This window comes from Brassica napus, chromosome C3, assembly GCF_020379485.1.
Source record: "Brassica napus cultivar Da-Ae chromosome C3, Da-Ae, whole genome shotgun sequence".
In the NCBI taxonomy this organism is placed as follows: domain Eukaryota; kingdom Viridiplantae; phylum Streptophyta; class Magnoliopsida; order Brassicales; family Brassicaceae; genus Brassica; species Brassica napus.
The window spans coordinates 9057206-9079423 of record NC_063446.1 but is presented as its reverse complement, the minus strand read 5'-3'; the positions used below and the strand labels follow the sequence as shown (position 1 = coordinate 9079423).

General features: G+C 33.0%; 1 protein-coding gene and 1 pseudogene across 2 annotated transcripts; one reads left to right on the top strand and one right to left on the bottom strand.

The window, feature by feature from the left end:
- Window positions 1-5507: 5507 nt before the first annotated feature.
- Window positions 5508-10770, bottom strand: LOC106383733 (respiratory burst oxidase homolog protein C). The gene is made up of 10 exons (XM_013823796.3): window positions 9816-10770; window positions 9698-9746; window positions 9365-9478; window positions 8858-9289; window positions 8391-8777; window positions 8095-8306; window positions 7916-8018; window positions 7756-7829; window positions 5943-6469; window positions 5508-5818 (listed from the first exon to the last, which is right to left on the bottom strand). The coding sequence occupies exons 1-10, from the start codon at window positions 10538-10540 to the stop codon at window positions 5709-5711; spliced, it is 2733 nt and encodes a 910-aa protein (XP_013679250.2). The 5' UTR covers window positions 10541-10770; the 3' UTR covers window positions 5508-5708.
- A 4000-nt stretch (window positions 10771-14770) lies between these two features.
- LOC106387535 lies at window positions 14771-19524 on the top strand (annotated as a pseudogene). Its single transcript, XR_001277723.3, has 12 exons — window positions 14771-15545; window positions 16168-16316; window positions 16412-16641; window positions 16750-16858; window positions 16945-17075; window positions 17152-17253; window positions 17352-17633; window positions 17714-17817; window positions 17908-18202; window positions 18278-18511; window positions 18609-18845; window positions 19015-19524. The product of XR_001277723.3 is annotated as a chaperone protein ClpD, chloroplastic-like (transcript).
- Window positions 19525-22218: the final 2694 nt, after the last annotated feature.

Sequence of the window (22218 nt, the reverse complement as noted above, 5' to 3'; positions counted from 1 at the left end):
GTATTTCTTAAAAAATTGAAAACTTTCCAAAAATAGAAGTTTTTAAGAAAATTATTTAAAAATACAATATATTGATGAAAAATACTTAAAGAATTCTCATATATCCACAAATATTGTTGTTATCCTAATTTCTAAATCACAAACCCAAATCTACAGTATTTCTTAAAAAATTGAAAACTTTCCAAAAATAGAAGTTTTTAAGAAAATATTTAAAAATACAATATATTGATGAAAAATTCTTAAAGAATACTCATCTATCCACAAATATTCTTCTTATCCTAATTTCTATATCACAAACTGAAATCTACAATATTTCTCCTAAAAATGAAAACTTTCCAAAAATAGCAGCTTTTAAGAAAATTATTTAAAAATACAATATATTGATGAAAAATTCATAAAGAATTCTCATCTATCCAAAAATATTATTGTCATCCTAATTTCTAAATCACAAACCCAAATCTACAGTATTTCTAAAAAAATGAAAACTTTCAAAAAATTGAAGCTTTTAAGAAAATTATTTATAACTACAATATATTGATGAAAAACTCTTAAAGAATACTCATCTATCCACAAATATTCTTCTTATCCTAATTTCTAAATCACAAACTCAAATCTACATTATTTCTCTAAAAAATGAAAATTTTCCAAAAATAACAGCTTTAAAGAAAATTATTTAAAAATATAATATATTGATGAAAAAATCTTAAAGAATACTCATCTATCCACAAATATTCTTGTTATCCTAATTTCTAAATCACAAATAAAAATCTACAATTTTTCTCATGAAAATGAAAACTTTCCAAAACTAGCAGCTTTTACGAAAATTATTTAATAATACAACATATTGATGAAAAATTCTGAAATAATACTCATCTATCCACAAATATTCTTGTTATCCTAATTTCTAAATCACAAACCCAAATCTACCATATTTCTCTAAAAAATGAAAACTTTCCAAAAATATCAGTTATTAAGAGAATTATTTAAAAATACAACCTATGGATGGAAAACTCTGAAAGAATACTCAATTATCCACAAATATTCTTGTTATCTTAATTTGTAAATCACAAACTCAAATCTATAAAATTTTCTCTAAAAAATGAAAACTTTCCAAAAATAGCAGGTTTTAAGAAAATTATTTAAAAATACAATATATTGATGAAAAATTCTTAAAAAATACTCATCTATCCACAAATATTCTTGTGATCCTAATTTCCAAATCACAAACTGAAATCTACAATATTTCTCTTAAAAATGAAAAGTTTCAAAAATAGCAGCATGTAAAAAATTATTTAAAAATACAATGTATTGATGAAAAATTCTTAAAGAATACTCATCTATTCACAAATATTCTTGTTATCCTAATTGCTAAATCACAAACCCAAATCTACAATATTTATCGAAAATATGAAAACTTTCCAAAAATAGCAGTTTTTAAGAAAATTATTTAAAAATACAATATATTGATGAAAAATTCTGAAAGAATACTCATCTATCCACAAATATTATGGTTATCCTAATTTCTAAATCACAAACTCAAATCTACAATATTTTTCTAAAAAAATGAAAAGTTTCAAAAATAGCAGCATTTAAAAAAATTATTAAAAATACAGTATATTGATGAAAAATTCTTAAAGAATTCTCATCTATCCACAAATATTCTTGTTATCCCAATTTCTAAATCGTCAACTCAAATCTACAGTATTTCTCTAATAAATCAAAATTTCCAAAAATAACAGTTTTTAAGAAAAATATTTAAAAATACAACCTATTGAAGGAAAACTCTGAAAGAATACTCAATTATCCACAAATATTCTTGTTATCCTAATTTCCAAATCACAAACTCAAATCTATAAAATATCTTTTAAAAAAATGAAAACTTTCTAAAAATAGCAGCTTTTAAGAAAATTATTTTAAAATACAACATATTGATGAAAAATTCTTAAAGAATACTCATCTATCCACAAATATTCTTGTGATCCTAATTTCTAAATCATAAACTCAAATCTACAATATTTCTCTTAAAAATGAAAACTTTCCAAAAATAGCAGCATTTAAAATAATTATTTTAAAATACAGTATATTGATGAAAAATTCTTAAAGAATTCTCATCTATCCACAAATATTCTTGTTATCTTAATTTCTAAATCATCAACTCAAATCTACAGCATTTCTCTAATAAATGAAAACTTTCCAAAAATATCAGTTTTTAAGAAAAATATTTAAAAATACAACCTATTGAAGGAAACCTCTGAAAGAATACTCAATTATCCACAAATATTCTTGTTATTCTAATTTCTAAATCACAAACTCAAATCTATAAAATATCTTTTTTTAAAAATGAAAACTTTCAATAAAAAGCAGCTTTTAAGAAAATTATTTTAAAATACAACATATTGATGAAAAATTCTTAAAGAATACTCATTTATCCACAAATATTCTTGTGATCCTAATTTCTAAATCACAAACTGAAATCTACAATATTTCTCTTAAAAATGAAAACTTTCCAAAAATAGCAGCTTTTAAGAAAATTATTTAAAAACACAATATATTGATGAAAAATACTTAAAGAATTCTCATATATCCACAAATATTCTTGTTATCCTAATTTCTAAATCAGAAACCCAAATCTACAGTATTTCTCAAAAAAATGAAAACTTTCCAAAAATAGCAGCTATTAAGAAAATTATTTAATAATACAACATCTTGATGAAAAATTCTGAAAGAATACTCATCTATCCACAAATATTCTGGTTATCCTAATTTCTAAATCACAAACTCAAATCTACAATATTTCTCTAAAAATGAAAACTTTTCAAAAATAGCAGCTTTTAAGAAAATTATTTAAAAATACAATATATTGATGAAAAATACTTAAAGAATACTCATCTATCCACAAATATTGTTGTTATCCTAATTTCTAAATCACAAACCCAAATCTAGAGTATTTCTTAAAAAATTGAAAACTTTCCAAAAATAGAAGTTTTTAAGAAAATTATTTAAAAATACAATATATTGATGAAAAATTCTTAAAGAATACTCATCTATCCACAAATATTCTTCTTATCCTAATTTCTATATCACAAACTCAAATCTACAATATTTCTCCTAAAAATGAAAACTTTCCAAAAATAGCAGCTTTTAAGAAAATTATTTTAAAATACAATATATTGATGAAAAATTCATAAAGAATTCTCATCTATCCAAAAATATTATTGTCATCCTAATTTCTAAATCACAAACCCAAATCTACAGTATTTCTAAAAAAATGAAAACTTTCAAAAAATAGAAGCTTTTAAGAAAATTATTTAAAAATACAATATATTGATGAAAAATTCTTAAAGAATACTCATCTATCCACAAATATTCTTCCTATCCTAATTTCTAAATCACAAACTCAAATCTACATTATTTCTCTAAAAAATGAAAACTTTCCAAAAATAGCAGCTTTTAAGAAAATTATTTAAAAATACAATATATTGATGAAATTTTTTTAAAGAATACTTGTCTATCCACAAATATTCTTATTATCCTAATTTCTAAATCACAAACAAAAACCTACAATATTTCTCTTAAAAATGAAAACTTTCCAAAAATAGGAGCTTTTAAGAAAATTATTTAATAATACAACATCTTGATGAAAAATTCTGAAAGAATACTTATCTATCCACAAATATTCCTGTTATCCTAATTTCTAAACCACAAACACAAATCTACAATATTTCTCTAAAAAATGAAACATTTCCAAAAATAGCAGCTTTTAAGAAAATTATTTAGAAATACAATATATTGATGAAAAATTCTTAAAGAATACTCATCTATCCACAAATATTCTTGTGATCCTAATTTCTAAATCACAAACTGAAATCTACATTATTTCTCTTAAAAATGAAAACTTTCCAAATATAGCATTTTTTAAAGAAAATTATTTAAAAATACAATCTACTGATGAAAAAATCTTAAAGAATACTCATATATCCACAAATATTCTTCTTATCCTAATTTCTAAATCATAAACTCAAATCTACAATATTTCTCTAAAAAATAAAAAAATTCTAAAAATAGCAGCTTTTAAGAAAATTATTTAAAAATACAATATATTGATGAAATTTTTTTAAAGAATACTTGTCTATCCATAAATATTCTTATTATCCTAATTTCTAAATCACAAACAAAAACCAACAATATTTCTCTTAAAAATGAAAACTTTCCAAAAATAGGAGCTTTTAAGAAAATTATTTAATAATACAACATCTTGATGAAAAATTCTGAAAGAATACTCATCTATCCACAAATATTCCTGTTATCCTAATTTCTAAACCCTAAACACAAATCTACAATATTTCTCTAAAAAATGAAACATTTCCAAAAATAGGAGCTTTTAAGAAAATTATTTAGAAATACAATATATTGATGAAAAATTCTTAAAGAATACTCATCTATCCACAAATATTCTTGTGATCCTAATTTCTAGATCACAATCTGAAATCTACAATATTTCTCTTAAAAATGAAAACTTTCCAAATATAGCATTTTTTAAAGAAATTTTTTTAAAAATACAATATATTGATGAAAAATTCGTAAAGAATTCTCATCTATCCACAAATATTCTTGTTATCCTAATTTCTAAACCACAAACTCAAATCTACAGTATTTCTCTTAAAAATGAAAACTTTCCAAAAGTAACAGCTTTTAAGAAAATTATTTAAAAATACAATATATTGATGAAAAATTCTGAAAGAATACTCATCTATCCACAAATATTCTTGTTATCCTAATTTCTAAATCAGAAACCCAAATCTACAGTATATCTCAAAAAAAATGAAAAGATTCCAAAAATAACAGCTTTTAAGAAAATTATTTAATAATACAACATCTTGATGAAAAATTCTGAAAGAATACTCATCTATCCGCAAATATTCTTGTTATCCTAATTTCTAAATCACAAACTCAAATCTACAGTATTTCTCTTAAAAATGAAAACTTTCCAAAAGTAGCAGCTTTTAAGAAAATTATTTAAAAATACAATATATTGATGAAAAATTCTGAAAAAAATACTCATCTATCCACAAATATTCTTGTTATCCTAATTTCTAAATCAGAAACCCAAATCTACAGTATATCTCAAAAAAATGAAAACTTTCCAAAAATAACAGCTTTTAAATAGATTTCTAATTTTTTTTATTTATTTGTTTTGCTATAAAACGAAACTTACCAAAATCACGTATTTACATCTATTTTGAATTTATTTTATTTTCAAAATAAAATAAAGTTTGGTAAAGAGTTGTATGTTATTTGTTGCTTTATAAAAATGAAAAAAAAAATCCATATAGAGTTCTTTACTTTGTTTCCTGAAATGATGGACCTGAGTCTCTTGCCTTTTTTTCAATTGAGAGCACGGTTATGGCGCTTGCATTGTATGGCAGTTCTTTACACTCGTTACTTGTACAACCTTTACTTCTTTTTGCACAGATTTTTTTGTCGACAATAAGATTACACTTTCCAAAGAGAAAAATTTAAGCATACGACCAAAAAGCATAAAAGGAAATCTACAGTCAAGTACTCAAGTGGGTGGTGCATGCGCACATACAAGTATACATATATAATTAAGTAAATTGTATAAAAGAAGTGAAATTACGATAAACATAAGTCATGCATCTTTTTTTTCCTGCTGTTGTTGCTTATGCCTTTTAGTTCAGTGTGTTCCTTTAGAAATTCTCTTTGTGGAAGGAAAATCTAGTGCTTGTCTTGTGGGTGAAATCTAAAGCTAAATGCCTTAGCTCCTTTGTCAATGCTGGTGCTCCACAGTAGAATACTCCTGCACAGTTTTGTCATTATAATTTTATGTCATCTCTACTTATACTCTACCAAATTAATATTCTTTTAGCTGGTGTTCTTATAAAAACCGTTAGCACAAAAGGAGAAGATTGACGTGGACTTACCAACTTTAGTGTTAGGATGATCCATGGCTATGCGTTTGTAAACATTTCTCCAATTAGGTTTAGCAAAATGGGACATAACTCTTGTTCCAGAGACAATATCGACGCCGTTCTTTGCATGGTTCAGTGACTGAAGCATATGTATAAGCGCAGAACGGGCGTCACCTTCTTCATAGACGCTTGTACAATAATTATGAAGCTCGATGATACGGTTGGTATCTCTTTCCGCGACCTCGTTCATTATGTTCTTAAACCAGTCGAAAGAGCCTTGTTCACGCGTAACCCAGTAGAAGTAAGCCCTACGTGTCCTGAAACTCTCTTTCTTGTTTCGTTGTTGTGGTTCGCTTGTTCCATGCTCCATTCTGTTGAGTTCGGCTTGTTCTTTGGCCCTGATGTTGTTGACAATGTCTTTGACGATACTGATCATTGGTGTGGCTCCGATTCCGAGACCAACCAGTAGAACCACCTCGTACTTTTTGTAGTCTTGCGCTGGTGCACCGTATGGACCATCGATCAAGACTTTCGGAAAGCTGTACAGTAAGAATCATTGCTATCAGGGTCACAACTCACAATCTTATATATTATATTGTTCGACAAACACAAACGTAGATGGTATTGTTTAGGTTTCACTATAAAGAAACAAAACAGTTCCGTTGTAATCAAGATGTTGAAAATTTAAATTTGTACATACAATCGTATCTCAAAGCTATCATCTTTTTCAATCCGATATATGATTGAACGTTAGTTGAATAAAATAATGTATGACTATTTTAAATTACATTTATAATATTTTCAGCTTATCCCATGTTCACTTTCTCTTGTGACTATTTTTTGTCCTGCTACGCTATAGCTCTATACGAATATATACAATTACATAGGAAATGGTTATATTTTATTTTCTAGATGGTTAACGTTTTTAATAACGCCAAAAACAACCCAACAAAACAAAAAATTATAGTTTGGAATATTCTTGGTTGAATAGAATAATCATGCTTATATATCCAAACAAATTAATCTGGCTTGCGAACGCATGATTACAATAATCATTTCCTACTAAACATATTAAGTTGGCATGTGAATAATTAAAACCAAAAGCCAGTAGAAGTATATATGCAAGTATATTCGTACACCTGGATCTATGTTATATATACATGTGATGTGCCTCAAAAACACAGATAGGAAACTATGAATACCATTTAAAAGTCAGCATCTCTTCAATTTTCTTTTGATTTATATATGATTTCTAAAATTTGAAACTTGATTAAGTAAATGCTGTCCAAAAAAAAAAAAAAGGATTAAGTAAATAAAACCACTCGGCAGGTGCAAAAATATTTTATTAAAAAAACATTGAATGTTGACATAAAAAAAAGTAGAGTTTGACCTATCACCCTTTAATAATCCGTTTAAGATTTCCTTTAAGATATCGCAAGAGGGGGACCCAAGATTTACGCGGTCACAAAAACACATGGAGAGGCAAATAACATCGTGCTTGCATGATATATCAAATAATGTGTCTCCATCATACAAATAAGATAGTGATAATTACGTTGATAGTTTTGTTTTAAGTTGTGGTCTCCCACCACTTCTATTATGATGAGTTAGGTACGACAATTGTTTGAATTTGTCACCCTTTATACCTAAAACCCCTAAACACACAAGAATGCTTTTTGTAAGTGGATATCACGATTTCATGATTCATCCTCTCACAAACCTTCTAGAACCAAATCATTCCTTTTTATTAGCACGACTTAGGCATTTACGTGTAGAATTAGATTTGTGAATTTTTCAAGATATAGTGGTTAGGATTTTCACTTACTCGGGATTATTTGCACCATGCATCATGTCGGCTCTCAGCAGACCACTAACTCCTGCCGGAGGTGGCTTACACACCTGAAACAACACACAATCCAAACCATTCATATCAAAACTCTTTAAACGTCAAAAATAGTTGGCTAATTAAAAGATTTTTGTAAAACCTCAGAAAAGACTCCTTTGAGAGCCCTTGTCCAATCTCCAAGAACTCTAATATGGACACTAAGGTAATCATCTTGTGGTGCAGAGGTGATTGAAAATGGATGCCTACATTTTGATCAACACACTCATTAGACATGCATAAGTAATTAAGTATGCAATGCAAGTTTGGTTTGGTCTGTACCATTCAAATGGAGATACAGCAGCACAGTTAACAAACATGTATTGACCACTCTTGTATTTGAAGTTTTGAGGCCTTGACAAATGTATTGCCAAAACGTTTCCTGGATAAACTGCCACTTTCCTAATAGTCACTGCCTTGATGCTGGACCTGAATGCTCGTATCAACCTTTCGCACCCGTATAGAACCACTGGTACCACCAAATACATCCAAGTCTAGAACCAAATAAATTAAGAATCAGCTTATGTCATGTACCTTTCTGATTTTTGAAGAAGGGGGATTATAATTAATTTAATTACCGTCTTTTGGCGCCAATCTTTGGTGATATACAAGTAGTATCCATGAGCAACAAGGAGAACGTAGACTATGACGAACAAATGGTGAGTGTACCAAAAGGCATTGAAGCTAGCTAGCTGCTTTAACGGTCCTGGAAGGTTAAGCTTCCCTCTTCTGAACCAAGGAGTGGCTAATGTGAAAGCAATCGCCATCAACAGAACCATTACAAGTCCGGTTATACCTTCAACAGAGTTTACAAAATGCCAATAGCTCTGTGGTTGCTCCTCCCCAAAAAACTGCCTTAAAGGCCTATACTGTTCTGGTGTTGCGTCTAGTAGCCGTGGGAAATCGCAAGATAAATGTGCACCGGCGTGTATCGTTACTCCAACTAAAATCCCCACCGCTATAACCTAATGTTTTAAATATTAATTTGTCATCAAGAAATTACATTAATAAAGGGTTATTTAGGGATATGTTTGTGTTGTGTTACCTTGTGGAAGTTGAGATTATCATCAAATGGGACAACACGACCCAACCTGGTCTTATTCCTAAGCCATGTGATGGTGTTTCTGCAAACAGGTAAGAGAATCAAAGCCATGTTCAGCTTAATCGTTTCCGCTGCACCTTTAGCCATGCACACACAATCTCCCATCACTGGATACACCGGGCTACGCCTGTATTGGATGTATTTGTATACAAAGAGTATGGCCATAGCTATGAGCCATAGAACTATAACCCAACATCTTTGCCAGTTGTCTAGCACGAAGAACCTGAGTCCACGGTACCATCGCTTCAATGGGTTGCGGTTAAACGTAGGCTTAAGCCTCTGACTCATCATCTGGCTCAGGTTCTTTCTCTCCCCAGTACTTGTTATTACAGACTGTGACGCCGCTTGCAAAAGCAGTGTCTCAAGACTCTCCAACTGTTTCAAGATTCACCACAAATGAATCAGTCTCAAAGCCAAAAAACATGATAAAAATAAAGTTTCATTGCTTACCATGATGTAGCCTATATTGTCTGGATCCAGCTCTTCCATGATAAGTGCAGCATATTCATCAGCTCTCTTCTGGATTGTATTTAGATTGTTTGCAGATGCACTAAGACCTATAATCTGTGAAACAGAACAAGACTTAAACCAATGTTCAAGAAATCGCTAGGCGGTAACTAAGTACGAGATTATTGATTAGGCGGTGGACTAGACCACTTTTTGAATGCCAAGACCGATTTAAAAAAAAAAAAATCATTTCAATTATGTCCGATTTGCCGCATGGTCGCCGTCTACACCAATTTTTAGAATACCAGGTTAAACGGAGTTACAACTATCCATTACCTCTCTAACTTCATCTTCGGTAAGTCTACCATCAGCATCTTTATCCACCCTGCATTTTTTTTTCATTACAATTTGATTCACAGTACAGAAAGAGAAACTTAAAAGACAAGAAACTTACATGTCAAAAAATGTCTTAAGCCTTGAATCAAAGCTTTGATCATTGATCTGTTCCCAAAACTCTTTCAACTGATCTCCATCGATCACTTCCCCCGTTATGTTCCTTCGTCTAGCCAACGCATCAAACAACTCCAATGCAAACTCCTTCGAGTTCATCCCAATACACTCACCGAACTTGGTTCGAATCAACAACCCACCGGTCGTCGCCGTGATCTGATTAAACCGCTTCTCGACGGCGGACCATCCCGCGCCACCGTCGTTTTTGCTGATAAACTTAAGCCCCTTCAAAGCCTGAGCCGCTGCCGATTTCGTCCGGTCTAACTTCGCCGCGCCGCGACCCGCCTTCCTCGTACTACTGCTAGAGACGGACGTAATGCGCTTGAGCTCGTGAGAAACAGAGGCTAGACGCTTCACCACAGACGTTTTCTTCTCGAGGCGGTTGCGTTTCAGAAGCGTGAGCTCTGGACTCTCTTCGACGCTGGACCCGCCTTCCGACCCGGGGGATTTGAGGCTGTTTACGGATACCCTGTCGTCGTGGACGTCTACCGTGATGTCCACGTACGGCGCCTGGGGACGCCTGTGCTCCCCCGAGAATCCGGAGTTCTTGATCGCTGGTTTTTTGTAAACCGGAGGGAGTTGACCGCTCATCGGACCGCTCATGTAGCCGCTGCTTTCGGCGTCGGAGTTGTAGCCTGAACCCGACACTTCAAAGCTCACTCTCTGCATTTTTTTCTGTTTAAAAAAAAAAAAAAAAAATCTCTCTTCGGCTTAATTTTACTGAAAATGAAGAATGAGTATACTAGAAAGTGAAGCAAGAAAGAATCAGAGGAAAAATTGTAATCGCAGATAGAACATTTTTCACGAGAAAATCAATAAATTTTCCGGGAGAATACTTGATGATGTTCTTTCTCTCCGGAAATTGTAGGAAAGTAAACGACCTTGTGATATTATGATAGGAGGAATGAAACTGGATTTGTATATAAATAGTGAGGAGAGATGATTGATCGTGTAATAATAAATTATTTGAATAAAGAAGAAAGACGTGGTCCGAGTTGGCCCACCAAATTTGTCATTTGTGATGCAAAAACAACCAAAACTGATAACGTGCAACTGTAATGCAAAACCATAACAAAATGAAATTAAAAAAACCATAAGTTGAGTTATTATTCCTTTTTATTAAATTGAAACAATAGTCCACTGTTTTTTAACAAGTCTGTAGCGAATGTTTGAAACTTATCAAGAAAATACTATATTCTAATTAGTAATCGAGAGTCCATAGAATTATTGATTATATTCGATTTTACCATTTAAAAATACAAAACAGATGTAGGCAAATACAAATTTGTACACTAGTTGCATTTAAAAAGAAACTGCCTATAGAACATGGATGATCCATCCTGATACTAATAATTAATAAGTTAATAACCCTGAAAAATTTCTAATATGTTCTAAAAAAAAAATATCAAAGCCAGCCAAAACAAGTATACCAATTAAAAACTCAAAACACGTAAATTCAGACCTGGTCGATACAAGACGTTTTATGTGGGTTGATGGATCGATACCACGGTTCTGATCAATACCAATGTGATAAAGGATTGAAAAAATCACAAAGAACTCAACGAGAATCATTTTTGTTTGTTTGTCCGAACCATGCTGAAAGCTTAAAAGAGTTTAACTGAAACTAAAAGCCAAACAAACTGAAACATTGATTAAACAGATGATAGAATAACGATACACCTCATTACAAAAGACCATAAGAAATCAAAAGATTACGATCTCATAACCTTCTTGAATAAATGCATACCGTGTAACTTGAGAAGTTACAAACACTCCAACAAAGATAGAGAAGAGCATCAGCCAGGAAGAAGTTCTTTGCAATACTAGCGTTGCTTGAACATCCAATTCACTCCAGATAAGAGGACATCCAATTAACTCCATTTAATTAAAAAGTAGGTAGGATAATTCTCTAATGGGGATTATATATATCACGAGAAAAATATTTTTTAAATAAAAAATAGATAATAAATGGGAGTTCAACTTTTGGTTCTCAAACTGATTTTTGATATTCATTTTTGTCATTTATTTTGGTCAGAAAATAAAGCCATTTCATGGACTTGTTTACTTGTGTTAAGCTTAAAAATAAGTTATACTTGGTATCTATCATTTCCAATAAACTTTTGAATGGTTACCTTGTAAATGATTTCTTGAATTTATCAGTTAAATGCAACTTTAAGCTGCTTGGCACAAGTTCTGTTACAAGGACTGGAGAACCAGAAAGATACCTCACATGTCAGTTTTATAGGTTCGTCTCTTCCATATGATCTTTATATTTACAGTCTCTAAGCTATGTGCCTATGTGTTAGGGATTTTGCAGAATCACCATTAGAATTTTGGGCAACTGAATCAAGTTATCTTTTCAGCATCCCTGATAAAGCAACTACGATTTGGGTACTCCAAAAGATATTAACTTGGTAATGTTTGATGTTTGTTACTTTGTAGACTCCAGAAACAACCTTAGTTATCCTTGAGATCAAAATTATTCCAGGATGGATAACCTTGAAGATTGAAGAAAGTACTCAACAATTTGTATTTAATCCGGAGAATGAGCTACATTTCTTATGAATTAGAGTGTTCCAATGGGATCTCACAAACCTCACCTAGATCCATCATGGACGAGGCCAAGATTCTGATCAAGGTTAAGTAAAGCTTTTCATAAGTGCTGTGATTAAAAAATAGGTTTTATCTCTATAGTAGATATAGAGTTTGCTTTGTTGCCCACTAGATGTATATATGCGAGCAACTAAGAAACAAAGTCAAACGCGGTTTCCACGCAGCAATGGTGAATGACATGGAAATTGACAATGTGATCAAGTCTAGTAATATGCCACAAGTTCTGAGATAGTAACTCCTAACAGCTGAAACATTCACTTTTCCTACTAGCTACTATTATGGAATCTCACATTTCCAGCAAATACTACAGCCATTGAGATGATTACATCACATCCAACCGTGCCTGCTAGTATCACCACAATTGCATCGATTGAGTCTCTTTTCTGGAGACTTTTTTTTATTCAGCTTCCACCATTGCTCATATTCTCTCTCTATTATCCAACTGGAGAGTAAACAAGTTGAGCATTGTGTTGGTTTTAGCCAGTTTTCTTCCTTGGTTTCTATAGAAGGGGAAGAGGATTCGCCACATTCAGATAAGGTGTTCAAACTGATGGGATCTTATGACTCATTCGGGTATAAGAATTAATCCCTCGAGAAAGACCAGTTAAATCATTAACAAAAGTTAAGAAAATACATTGGCAAGTAACATGTCATGTGGAGGACAGGGGATCCAAGATGGACGTGGCTAGATTTCTCCATCAAACTGATCATAAAAGTCGACCGAAACGGAAAATTCGATTGCTTATGGTGTAATTTTGAACCCAGGCTTTTTCATTCTTTATATCATCTATATACAAAAATTGTATGACAAGATGTCAAGGGTTGTAGAGTCGTCCTTCAATATATAAAATATGGTTAAGAAAAAAAAAGGAATAAAAAGGATAAAGTGAATTATATAACACGAGAGATAATAGAAAAGTACACGTTATTGCTTGTAACGTACGTCAAAAAGCTCGTGAATTGACATGCATGAAGAGAACTTGGGTAACCAATAAATTGACTCTCTTTTTGTTTGTCTTCTATTTTTCTTCTAATGGAAAGAAATTTCCACCGAACAATTAAAAGGGAACACAACTAGGAACCCTAAATTGGCAGGGTTAGGCTAAGAAGTTTTTTCTCTCTCTATGCTGTAGTTATAGGGACCGTTTCTCTTTGTTTCATTCCGTGTGCAACTTGAGCTTCTTCTTGCAGCACTTGTGCTTGCGTTTGGCCCTTTAATTTCTTCTTTTCAACGTTCTGCGTTTTCAACATTTGTTGACTTGAGGCTTGAGGGCATGGGTCAAATGGCAGATACCAGCATTTTGCTTTACAATTGTATTTTTGTATTTATATCTAATACTTTTTCGGGAAAGGGTATGACTAAATTAAAAGATCACAGAGGCTAGATTTGCAATAATAAAATTTACATTCACAAGTATATATGTTTGACGAGGATAAAAAAGTTAATTAGAACGTTCTAACTAGAAGAAAAAAAAAACCAAAAACTTTTGTTCTTTTGAGGGAAAAGCGCGTCAGACGTTCTGTCACGCAAACTTGCATTTCATTATCATCCAAACACATTCCACATGTTATACGTTTATTTTTGAGGTTGTGCGAAAGACACCGCAGAAGGTTTTCTCTAAATAACGTATTAAAAAAAATAATAGATGTGTGATCTTATCCAGAATGGCTTAAGCTTCTTTTTTTTTTTACAAATCCTATCGGCTGATCCGGTCGGCAGAGTGAACTGATTACCATACTGTCTGACTTCGAGTTTGAAATATCTTCCAACTAATTCTAGAGAAAGAGTAGATCATTTGTTACGATCTAACATGTAAGCAATTTGGACCGAAATCCAAACCTACACCGGCCAGTGATAATCATTTAGTTCTTATCAGAAATGACTTAAGTTAAGACAAACAAATAAGCGATATGACCAGTTAAACTCGGTAAACATTGAATTCGTACTAATTAATATTTAAACTTTTTTTACCTGTTAATCCACAATCACAAGAGTGTACATAATATTCTTATAAACGTTATGAAAAGCCATTGTGAAAGAAGAAAGATCTCTCTCTCTTTCTCTCTCTCTTTGTTCGTGTTGACTTGAGTTTCCACTAAATTACAACGTTATATCCATCGAAAACACGCCTACGCCTCTTTTAGTCTCCTCCTATAACAAAGTAAACAATAGACAACAGTGAAAAGAATGTTATCAAAACGCAAACGCAGCTAATAAATCATAACCAAACAGAGCCTTAAGAGTCCAGAGAGTTTCGTTTATATATATTACGAAGAATCCACAACTAACCGAATAACGAAAAAAAAAAAAAACATTGCCGTGACGTCTCAGCTTACTTTTTTTGCTTCCTTTATTCATTTTCTTCAAAATAAATAATTTATCATTTTGGCACAAACCAGAAAACATCATCACCGCCGACGACGATCATGGAAGTCTTATCTACTTCCACGCCTCTAACACTTCACACCCGCCGTCTCCCTCTTCATCTTCTCCCGTCACCTCCTTCGCCGCTTCTTCCCTCTCTTCCTTCTCCTCCTCCTACCTCGGAATCTCCCTCTCCAACAACCGTAACCACCGCCTCTCCACAACTCCAACGAACTCCCGCCGGCTCCCCCGCAAGAAACGAAACAAACTCACCCCGATCTCAGCCGTTTTCGAGCGGTTCACGGAACGAGCCATCAGAGCCATAATCTTCTCCCAGAAGGAAGCTAAATCGTTGGGGAAAGACATGGTCTACCCTCAGCACCTTCTCCTCGGCCTGATCGCAGAGGATCGCGACCCTCGGGGGTTCCTTGGATCCGGAGTGACCGTAGACAAGGCGCGTGAGGCTGTGTCGAGTATCTGGGACGAAGCTAGCTCCGACGATTCCGGTTTATTGGAGTCGTCGTCGAGTTCGTACTCTAGGTCCACGGATATGCCGTTCTCGATCAGCACGAAGCGGGTGTTCGAAGCTGCGGTGGAGTATTCGAGGACTTTGGAGTGTCAGTATATTGCTCCCGAGCATATAGCTGTCGGACTATTTACCGTTGATGACGGTAGCGCTGGGAAAGTCCTCAAGAGGTAAAAGCTCCTCTTCAACTCTGCTGCGATGATTTGCCAACGCTGGGTTGGTCTAGTGATTTCGTGGAAGTTTGGCTTCCTAGATTCGATTTCAGATTAGAGAATTGGTTCTGTCTGGCCTTTGGAGTTAGTACGGGTTCGGTTTTTTCGGTTAGTTCGGGTCAGTTAACTTGGAATTTGGTTAGTTCGGTCGGTAAAACAAGTTAACCAAAAAGAAATTTCGGTTTTAAAATTTTCTATCGAAGTTTTTGGTTTTGGGCTAAATTTCTAGTTTAAACCGAATAAAATTCAAAAAAAATTCTGTTAGTTCGGTTCAAATTCGGTTTGGAATTTTGGTTAAAATTGGTATTGTTTAGTAATTTTTTTCCTTTAGGAAACAGAACTAAACAATTAACGAACCTAAAACCAAATTTTTTTGGTTGTCGAATTGAACCGAACCTTCTAACTGAAGTGAGCCGAAAACTGAATTTTCGGTTCAGTTTGACAGGTTCGGTCCGGTTAATAACCGCATGTTTAGTTGTCGAGTCTTTACAATCCGAATGACCAGGGTCATAAAAAAACTATGCTGCAATGAAACAAACCGTCTCTGATTGCCTTTTGAATTGTTGATGTGATATATTAGATTGGGAGCAAATATGAATTTGCTCACAGCAGCAGCACTGACCAGACTTAAAGGAGAGATTGCCAAAGATGGAAGAGAACCACCTTCTTCTAAAGGGAACTCTGACGCTTCACCTAATGGCAGAGTTGGTGGTCCTGGAAGAACGAAAGGTAATGTTTTTATTCACTTTTATTTGTTCTTACGAGTCTGAGAAGTGAGATACTGATAGACCCTTTTTAACCAATTTTTTTTTGTGTTTCACCAGAGAAAAGTGTACTGGAACAGTTCTGTGTGGATCTCACGGCACGAGCTAGCGAGGGGCTTATTGATCCTGTTATCGGCAGGGAGAAGGAAGTTCAAAGAGTCATCCAGATACTTTGCCGCAGAACCAAAAACAACCCCATTCTTCTCGGTGAGGCTGGTGTTGGGAAGACCGCCATTGCTGAAGGACTTGCGATTAGTATTGCAGAAGCAAATGCTCCTGGTTTTCTCTTGGTGAGCATCAGCATCTAAGCAAATGATTTCAAAAAAAAAAAAAAAAAAAAATCTGAAGTTTGTCAAAACCATGTACATGACCAGTTTTGTTTGTTTGCTATATGTTAGACGAAACGCATCATGTCCCTGGATATAGGACTGCTTATGGCTGGTGCAAAGGAAAGAGGGGAACTGGAATCACGAGTCACTGCTTTGATAAGCGAAGTTAAAAAATCAGGTTATTGATCTCAAACTCTACTAATTCATGGAAGACTGTAAAACTAAAATGGCACATTATTAACATTTTTTTTTCTTTTCTCATAGGTAAGGTCATTCTCTTCATAGATGAAGTGCACACTCTTATTGGATCTGGCACAGTCGGAAGAGGCAACAAAGGGTCTGGTCTTGACATTGCTAATCTCTTGAAACCACCACTTGGGAGAGGTGAACTTCAGGTACGCATGCTTATTGAATTGACTTTCTGCTGCTTTGAGAAACTAGCTCTACTAATCAATTATCAACAATTTGCAGTGCATTGCATCCACAACCCTTGACGAATTCAGGAGTCAGTTTGAGAAGGACAAAGCACTAGCGAGGAGATTCCAGCCAGTGTTGATTGACGAGCCAAGCGAGGTTTCTTTTCAGTTCAAGCCAGTGTTTTGCTAATCTTACCAAACCAAAACAACATCTGTTTTTCTTATCTATTGTATTCATCTTAACAACATTTTTAGGAAGATGCGGTGAAGATTTTGATAGGCCTTCGTGAAAAATACGAAGCCCATCACAACTGCAAATACACTATGGAAGCCATAGATGCTGCAGTCTACCTTTCATCGCGATACATCGCGGATAGATTTCTTCCGGATAAAGCTATTGATCTTATTGACGAGGCGGGAAGCAGAGCTCGCATCCGAGCTTTTAGAAAGAAGAAGGAGGATGCTATCTGTATCCTTTCGAAGCCGCCCGATGATTACTGGCAAGAGATCAGAACTGTTCAGGCCATGCACGAAGTGGTAACAGACTTGGACATTTTACACTTGGATATTTATTATATTTACCTATTCAACGGTTTCAATAATTTTTCTGTTAATAGGTTCTATCAAGCAGGCCGAACCAGGAAGATGGTAATGCCATTGCAGATGAGTCTAATGAACTAGTTGAGGAGTCTTCTCTGCCGCCTGCAGCAGGCAACGATGAGTATGATTAACTTCTTTTTTTTTTTTTTATATGTCCAAATAGTTATTTTAAAGAAAATTAAAGAAGGAACCGTTTGATTCTGCTTTTCAGGCCTATAGAGGTGGGACCTGATGACATTGCAGCCGTTGCATCGGCTTGGTCTGGAATTCCAGTTCAGCAGATCACAGCAGATGAGAGAATGCTTCTTATGGGTCTAGAAGATCAGCTTAGAAACAGAGTCGTTGGTCAAGATGAGGCCGTAGCTGCCATATCTAGAGCTGTGAAGAGGTCACGTGTTGGCTTGAAAGATCCTGACCGTCCGATCGCCGCTATGCTTTTCTGTGGACCAACTGGAGTTGGAAAAACCGAACTCACAAAAGCTCTGGCAGCTAATTATTTCGGATCGGTACAGCTTCTTCGTTAACAATCTAATGCTCTGATGACACATGGTGCGGTCACTGAACTGATTTATTCATTGCAGGAGGAATCTATGCTGAGATTGGACATGAGTGAGTACATGGAGCGTCATACGGTGAGCAAGTTGATAGGCTCTCCTCCCGGATATGTTGGTTTTGAAGAAGGCGGAATGCTCACTGAAGCTATCAGGAGACGTCCTTTTACAGTGGTTTTATTCGATGAGATAGAGAAAGCCCATCCTGATATTTTCAATATTCTTCTCCAGCTCTTCGAAGATGGCCATCTAACTGATTCACAGGTTCGATGGCCCACATTTATACTTTAAAATCATTTTCTAGCGTCTTCAAGAGACCTACAGAGTTGGAACTTTATGTTGACTCTCTTTTATTCTATAGGGAAGGAGAGTATCTTTCAAGAACGCACTGATCATAATGACTTCTAATGTCGGATCATCAGCCATTGCCAAGGGAAGACAGAGGTCAATCGGTTTTATCCTCGATGATGACGAAGAGGAAGCTTCTTACTCTGGTATGAAGGCTTTGGTAGTCGAAGAACTCAAGAACTACTTCCGTCCAGAGTTGTTGAACCGGATTGACGAAATCGTCATCTTCAGACAGCTCGAGCAGGCTCAGGTTAGTCATTCTTATCTGCCTTTTAATCGTCATCTTCAGACAGTTCGGTCCCGAACCTCTTGGTATTAAAAAAAAAAAAAAGCAAGGTTTGTCATGAAACACTGAACTAAACCGAAACCAGGCTTAGTGGAACCAAATATTAAAAAGAAATTCAACTCTGATTTTGCAGATGATGGAGATTTTGAATCTGATGTTACAAGACTTGAAGTCGAGGCTTGTGGCACTTGGAGTCGGCTTAGAGGTGTCTGAACCTGTCAAGGAGCTTATATGCAGACAAGGCTATGATCCGGCCTACGGTGCACGACCACTACGTAGAACCGTCACGGAGATTGTGGAAGATCCACTCAGCGAAGCCTTTCTTGCTGGGAGCTTCAAGCCCGGCGACACGGCATTTGTGCTTCTCGATGATACCGGAAACCCTTCGGTTCGGACCAAACCAGATTCTTACACTGTACGAGTTACAGACAAGACATCGATCGCATAGATTTTCACCATTGGAGGATTGTATATAAAGATTCTTTGGTTATACTCAATCGCCTTATAGTTGAACCTCAATTGCTTGTTGCAAATGTGTGTATATATATAAAGATACATAGTGATTAGTGCGTGAGGTAATTGTAGTAGCTTATTAAATTATGTATTTGTTACTCGAATTATATTATACTTTTAATTTTCTAAACTGGTCGAGTCATTTGTTTGCATGGAAGAATAGTTAAGAATGATTGTAGGAGTATACATATATTTGTAAATTCAACACACATTTTGAGTATCGATAAACATAAACTATGCAAGTATAACCTGAGCATAATTTAGACAAGGCGGAGCTAGTCTATTCTATTATTTCTAATGAGTTTATTGGTACTTCATAATTAGACTGTATAAAAATATGAATGAATCTCCAGTGTGAAAAAAAGAAAGACTGTATAAGAAATATATTCCTTGCTTTATTTTATCTCACTTTTATTTTCTCTGCTGACCGTTTAGCTAAGGAAGTAATATGTTCTCATGTGTAAAATTCTTTGTTAAATATAATCTTGAGATGACAAAAAAATGTAGAAAAAGTTTGGATGTGAATTAAATAAGCTAAAACATACCGCATTATAAAATTTATCAATTTGTAATAAAATACTCTGTATTATCTAAATTCTCAATTATAGACATCAAACCTCATATGTTTAAGTTTAAGTCGCGGATAATACTTTAGCTTTAAAATGTTGATACCACACTATAAAAATTATCAATCCGTAATAAGATATTTGAAAATATCTAAACTCTCGAGTATAATCATTAACACGCAAAGGTTTAGGTCGCGCTTTGGACAAACATATATAATTATTATAGAATATAGAAATAGAAACTAAAAATTTATTTCATGCTTTGAAAAACCTGTCAAATCTAGTTGTGTTTTAAAATACGATTCCAAAAATACTTTGACAATTAAAAACTTTTATAAAATAAGAAAACAAATACAATTTTTATTAAGTGTAAAAGTAAGTAGCTAATAGATTATTTACCAAATCAGAATCTGCAAATTATTTTGTTTATGATAATAACATTTTAAACTCTTAAACAAAAACTGCTAAAACTTTAAATGATAAATATTTATGCAATAAATATAAGTTAATTTATAATTTGATTTTATAATAGTATAAGATGTCAATCTAATATTATAAATATTTTGTTAAAAGCTAAATAATTATAATAATATGTAAAGTATTTTAAATAAATTTAATTTATTTTCATATTTTGTTATAATTAGTTTAGTTATTAATATTTGTTATTTAATAATAGATCAAATAATATATAATTTTTTATATAATTGTTATTCTGTTATTCTACCTTCAAAGTGGCCATGACTTCCACTTTAAACCTTCAAACTTTAAACTTTCGTATAAACCCTTGAATTAATAATACTCTTAACAAAAACTATGAAAGTGGCTCATTATAAACACTGTTGATGTGATGATTAACTCTGTTTGTTTTAATTAAACATAGTTTATTAGATTTTATATTTTTAATAAACCAAATTTTCTTTCACTACTCCTCTTTGCTGCAGTGTAAACAAATAAAATTTATCGTAATAAGCAATTCATATACGAAGAATATATCAACCTAGAATTATTTTATTCTTACAGATCAAACTAAACTAAAGAAAATTCCGCAAATAAAAATGAAAAACTGAAGAAGCACCATACAACATTAGGACACATAAATATGGATTAAGAATATTAAATTATTAAGAATGTTATTACTTTATATTGTCTCTAACACACACATATTTCTTTCTCACTTTTTGGTTTTCTCTTTAGAATTTTTGATTTTTAGGACTGTTCTACACAGCAAGCTGATTAGAGATTTTAAATTAATTAATTTATAAATAAAATAAAAATATGTTTTGGTAAAAAAATAACTAATTTTAATAAAATATATGTGGTAAAACTAATGGAGTTAAGCATCACATCAACGATGTTCATAATTATGTCCACCATGATAACAAAGAAAACACGTGAGCCACTTTCATAGTTTTTGTTAAAAGTGTCATTAATTTGAAGGTTTATTATGGACGTTTAAAATGGAAGTAATGACCAATGGGATTTTCCCGTTTTTATTTGGTTATTTTTAAAAATTTATGTATCTTCACTACCTTTTCTGGAGACGAATGAATTATTCTCGGATTCTGCGGTTAATCAATGTTTACCAGTCAAAACATTGTCTAACTACTAAGGACACGAGACCGGAGTTCTCAATTCATGATTTGACATTTTTTTTTGTTTTTTTTGTTTTTTTGTTTTACATTTTTCGGCTAAGAGACGACTCTTATATCTCTTATTTAAGAGACGGTTCTTAGCTTTTCTTAGTTAAAATTTAAGAAAAGCTAAGAACCGTCTCTTATCCGAATCTAAGAAACTCGGTTAAAAGACTGGGATTAATGATGGTCTAATGCACTTAATAACGGTTTTCCTTTTTTTGCCAAATAAACTTAACTAGGATAAGACCCGCGCCTTGCGCGGGATTAAGTTATTATTTTTATTATATTTTGGAGAATGAAACAATAGTTTGGCTTCATTTGGATTACGGGTGTTCAACCCGGATATCGGGTTAGTTTCGGTTCGGTTCAGTTTTTTTCGGTATTTGGTTAGTAAAATATAACTACTATTTTAAATCAATATTTACTTTGACTTTAGTCTTTCACATACTTTTGAAAGATTTCAACTGGACGACTAAATTGATCAGCCAATCTTGTTGCTTTAAATCATTAGTGTTTATATATATATATTATTTAGTTTGAATATTTATTAAATAAAAATTCATATGCGTTATATTTTATGATCATTTGTAACTTATTATAACAAAAAAATAATCTATTGATCAC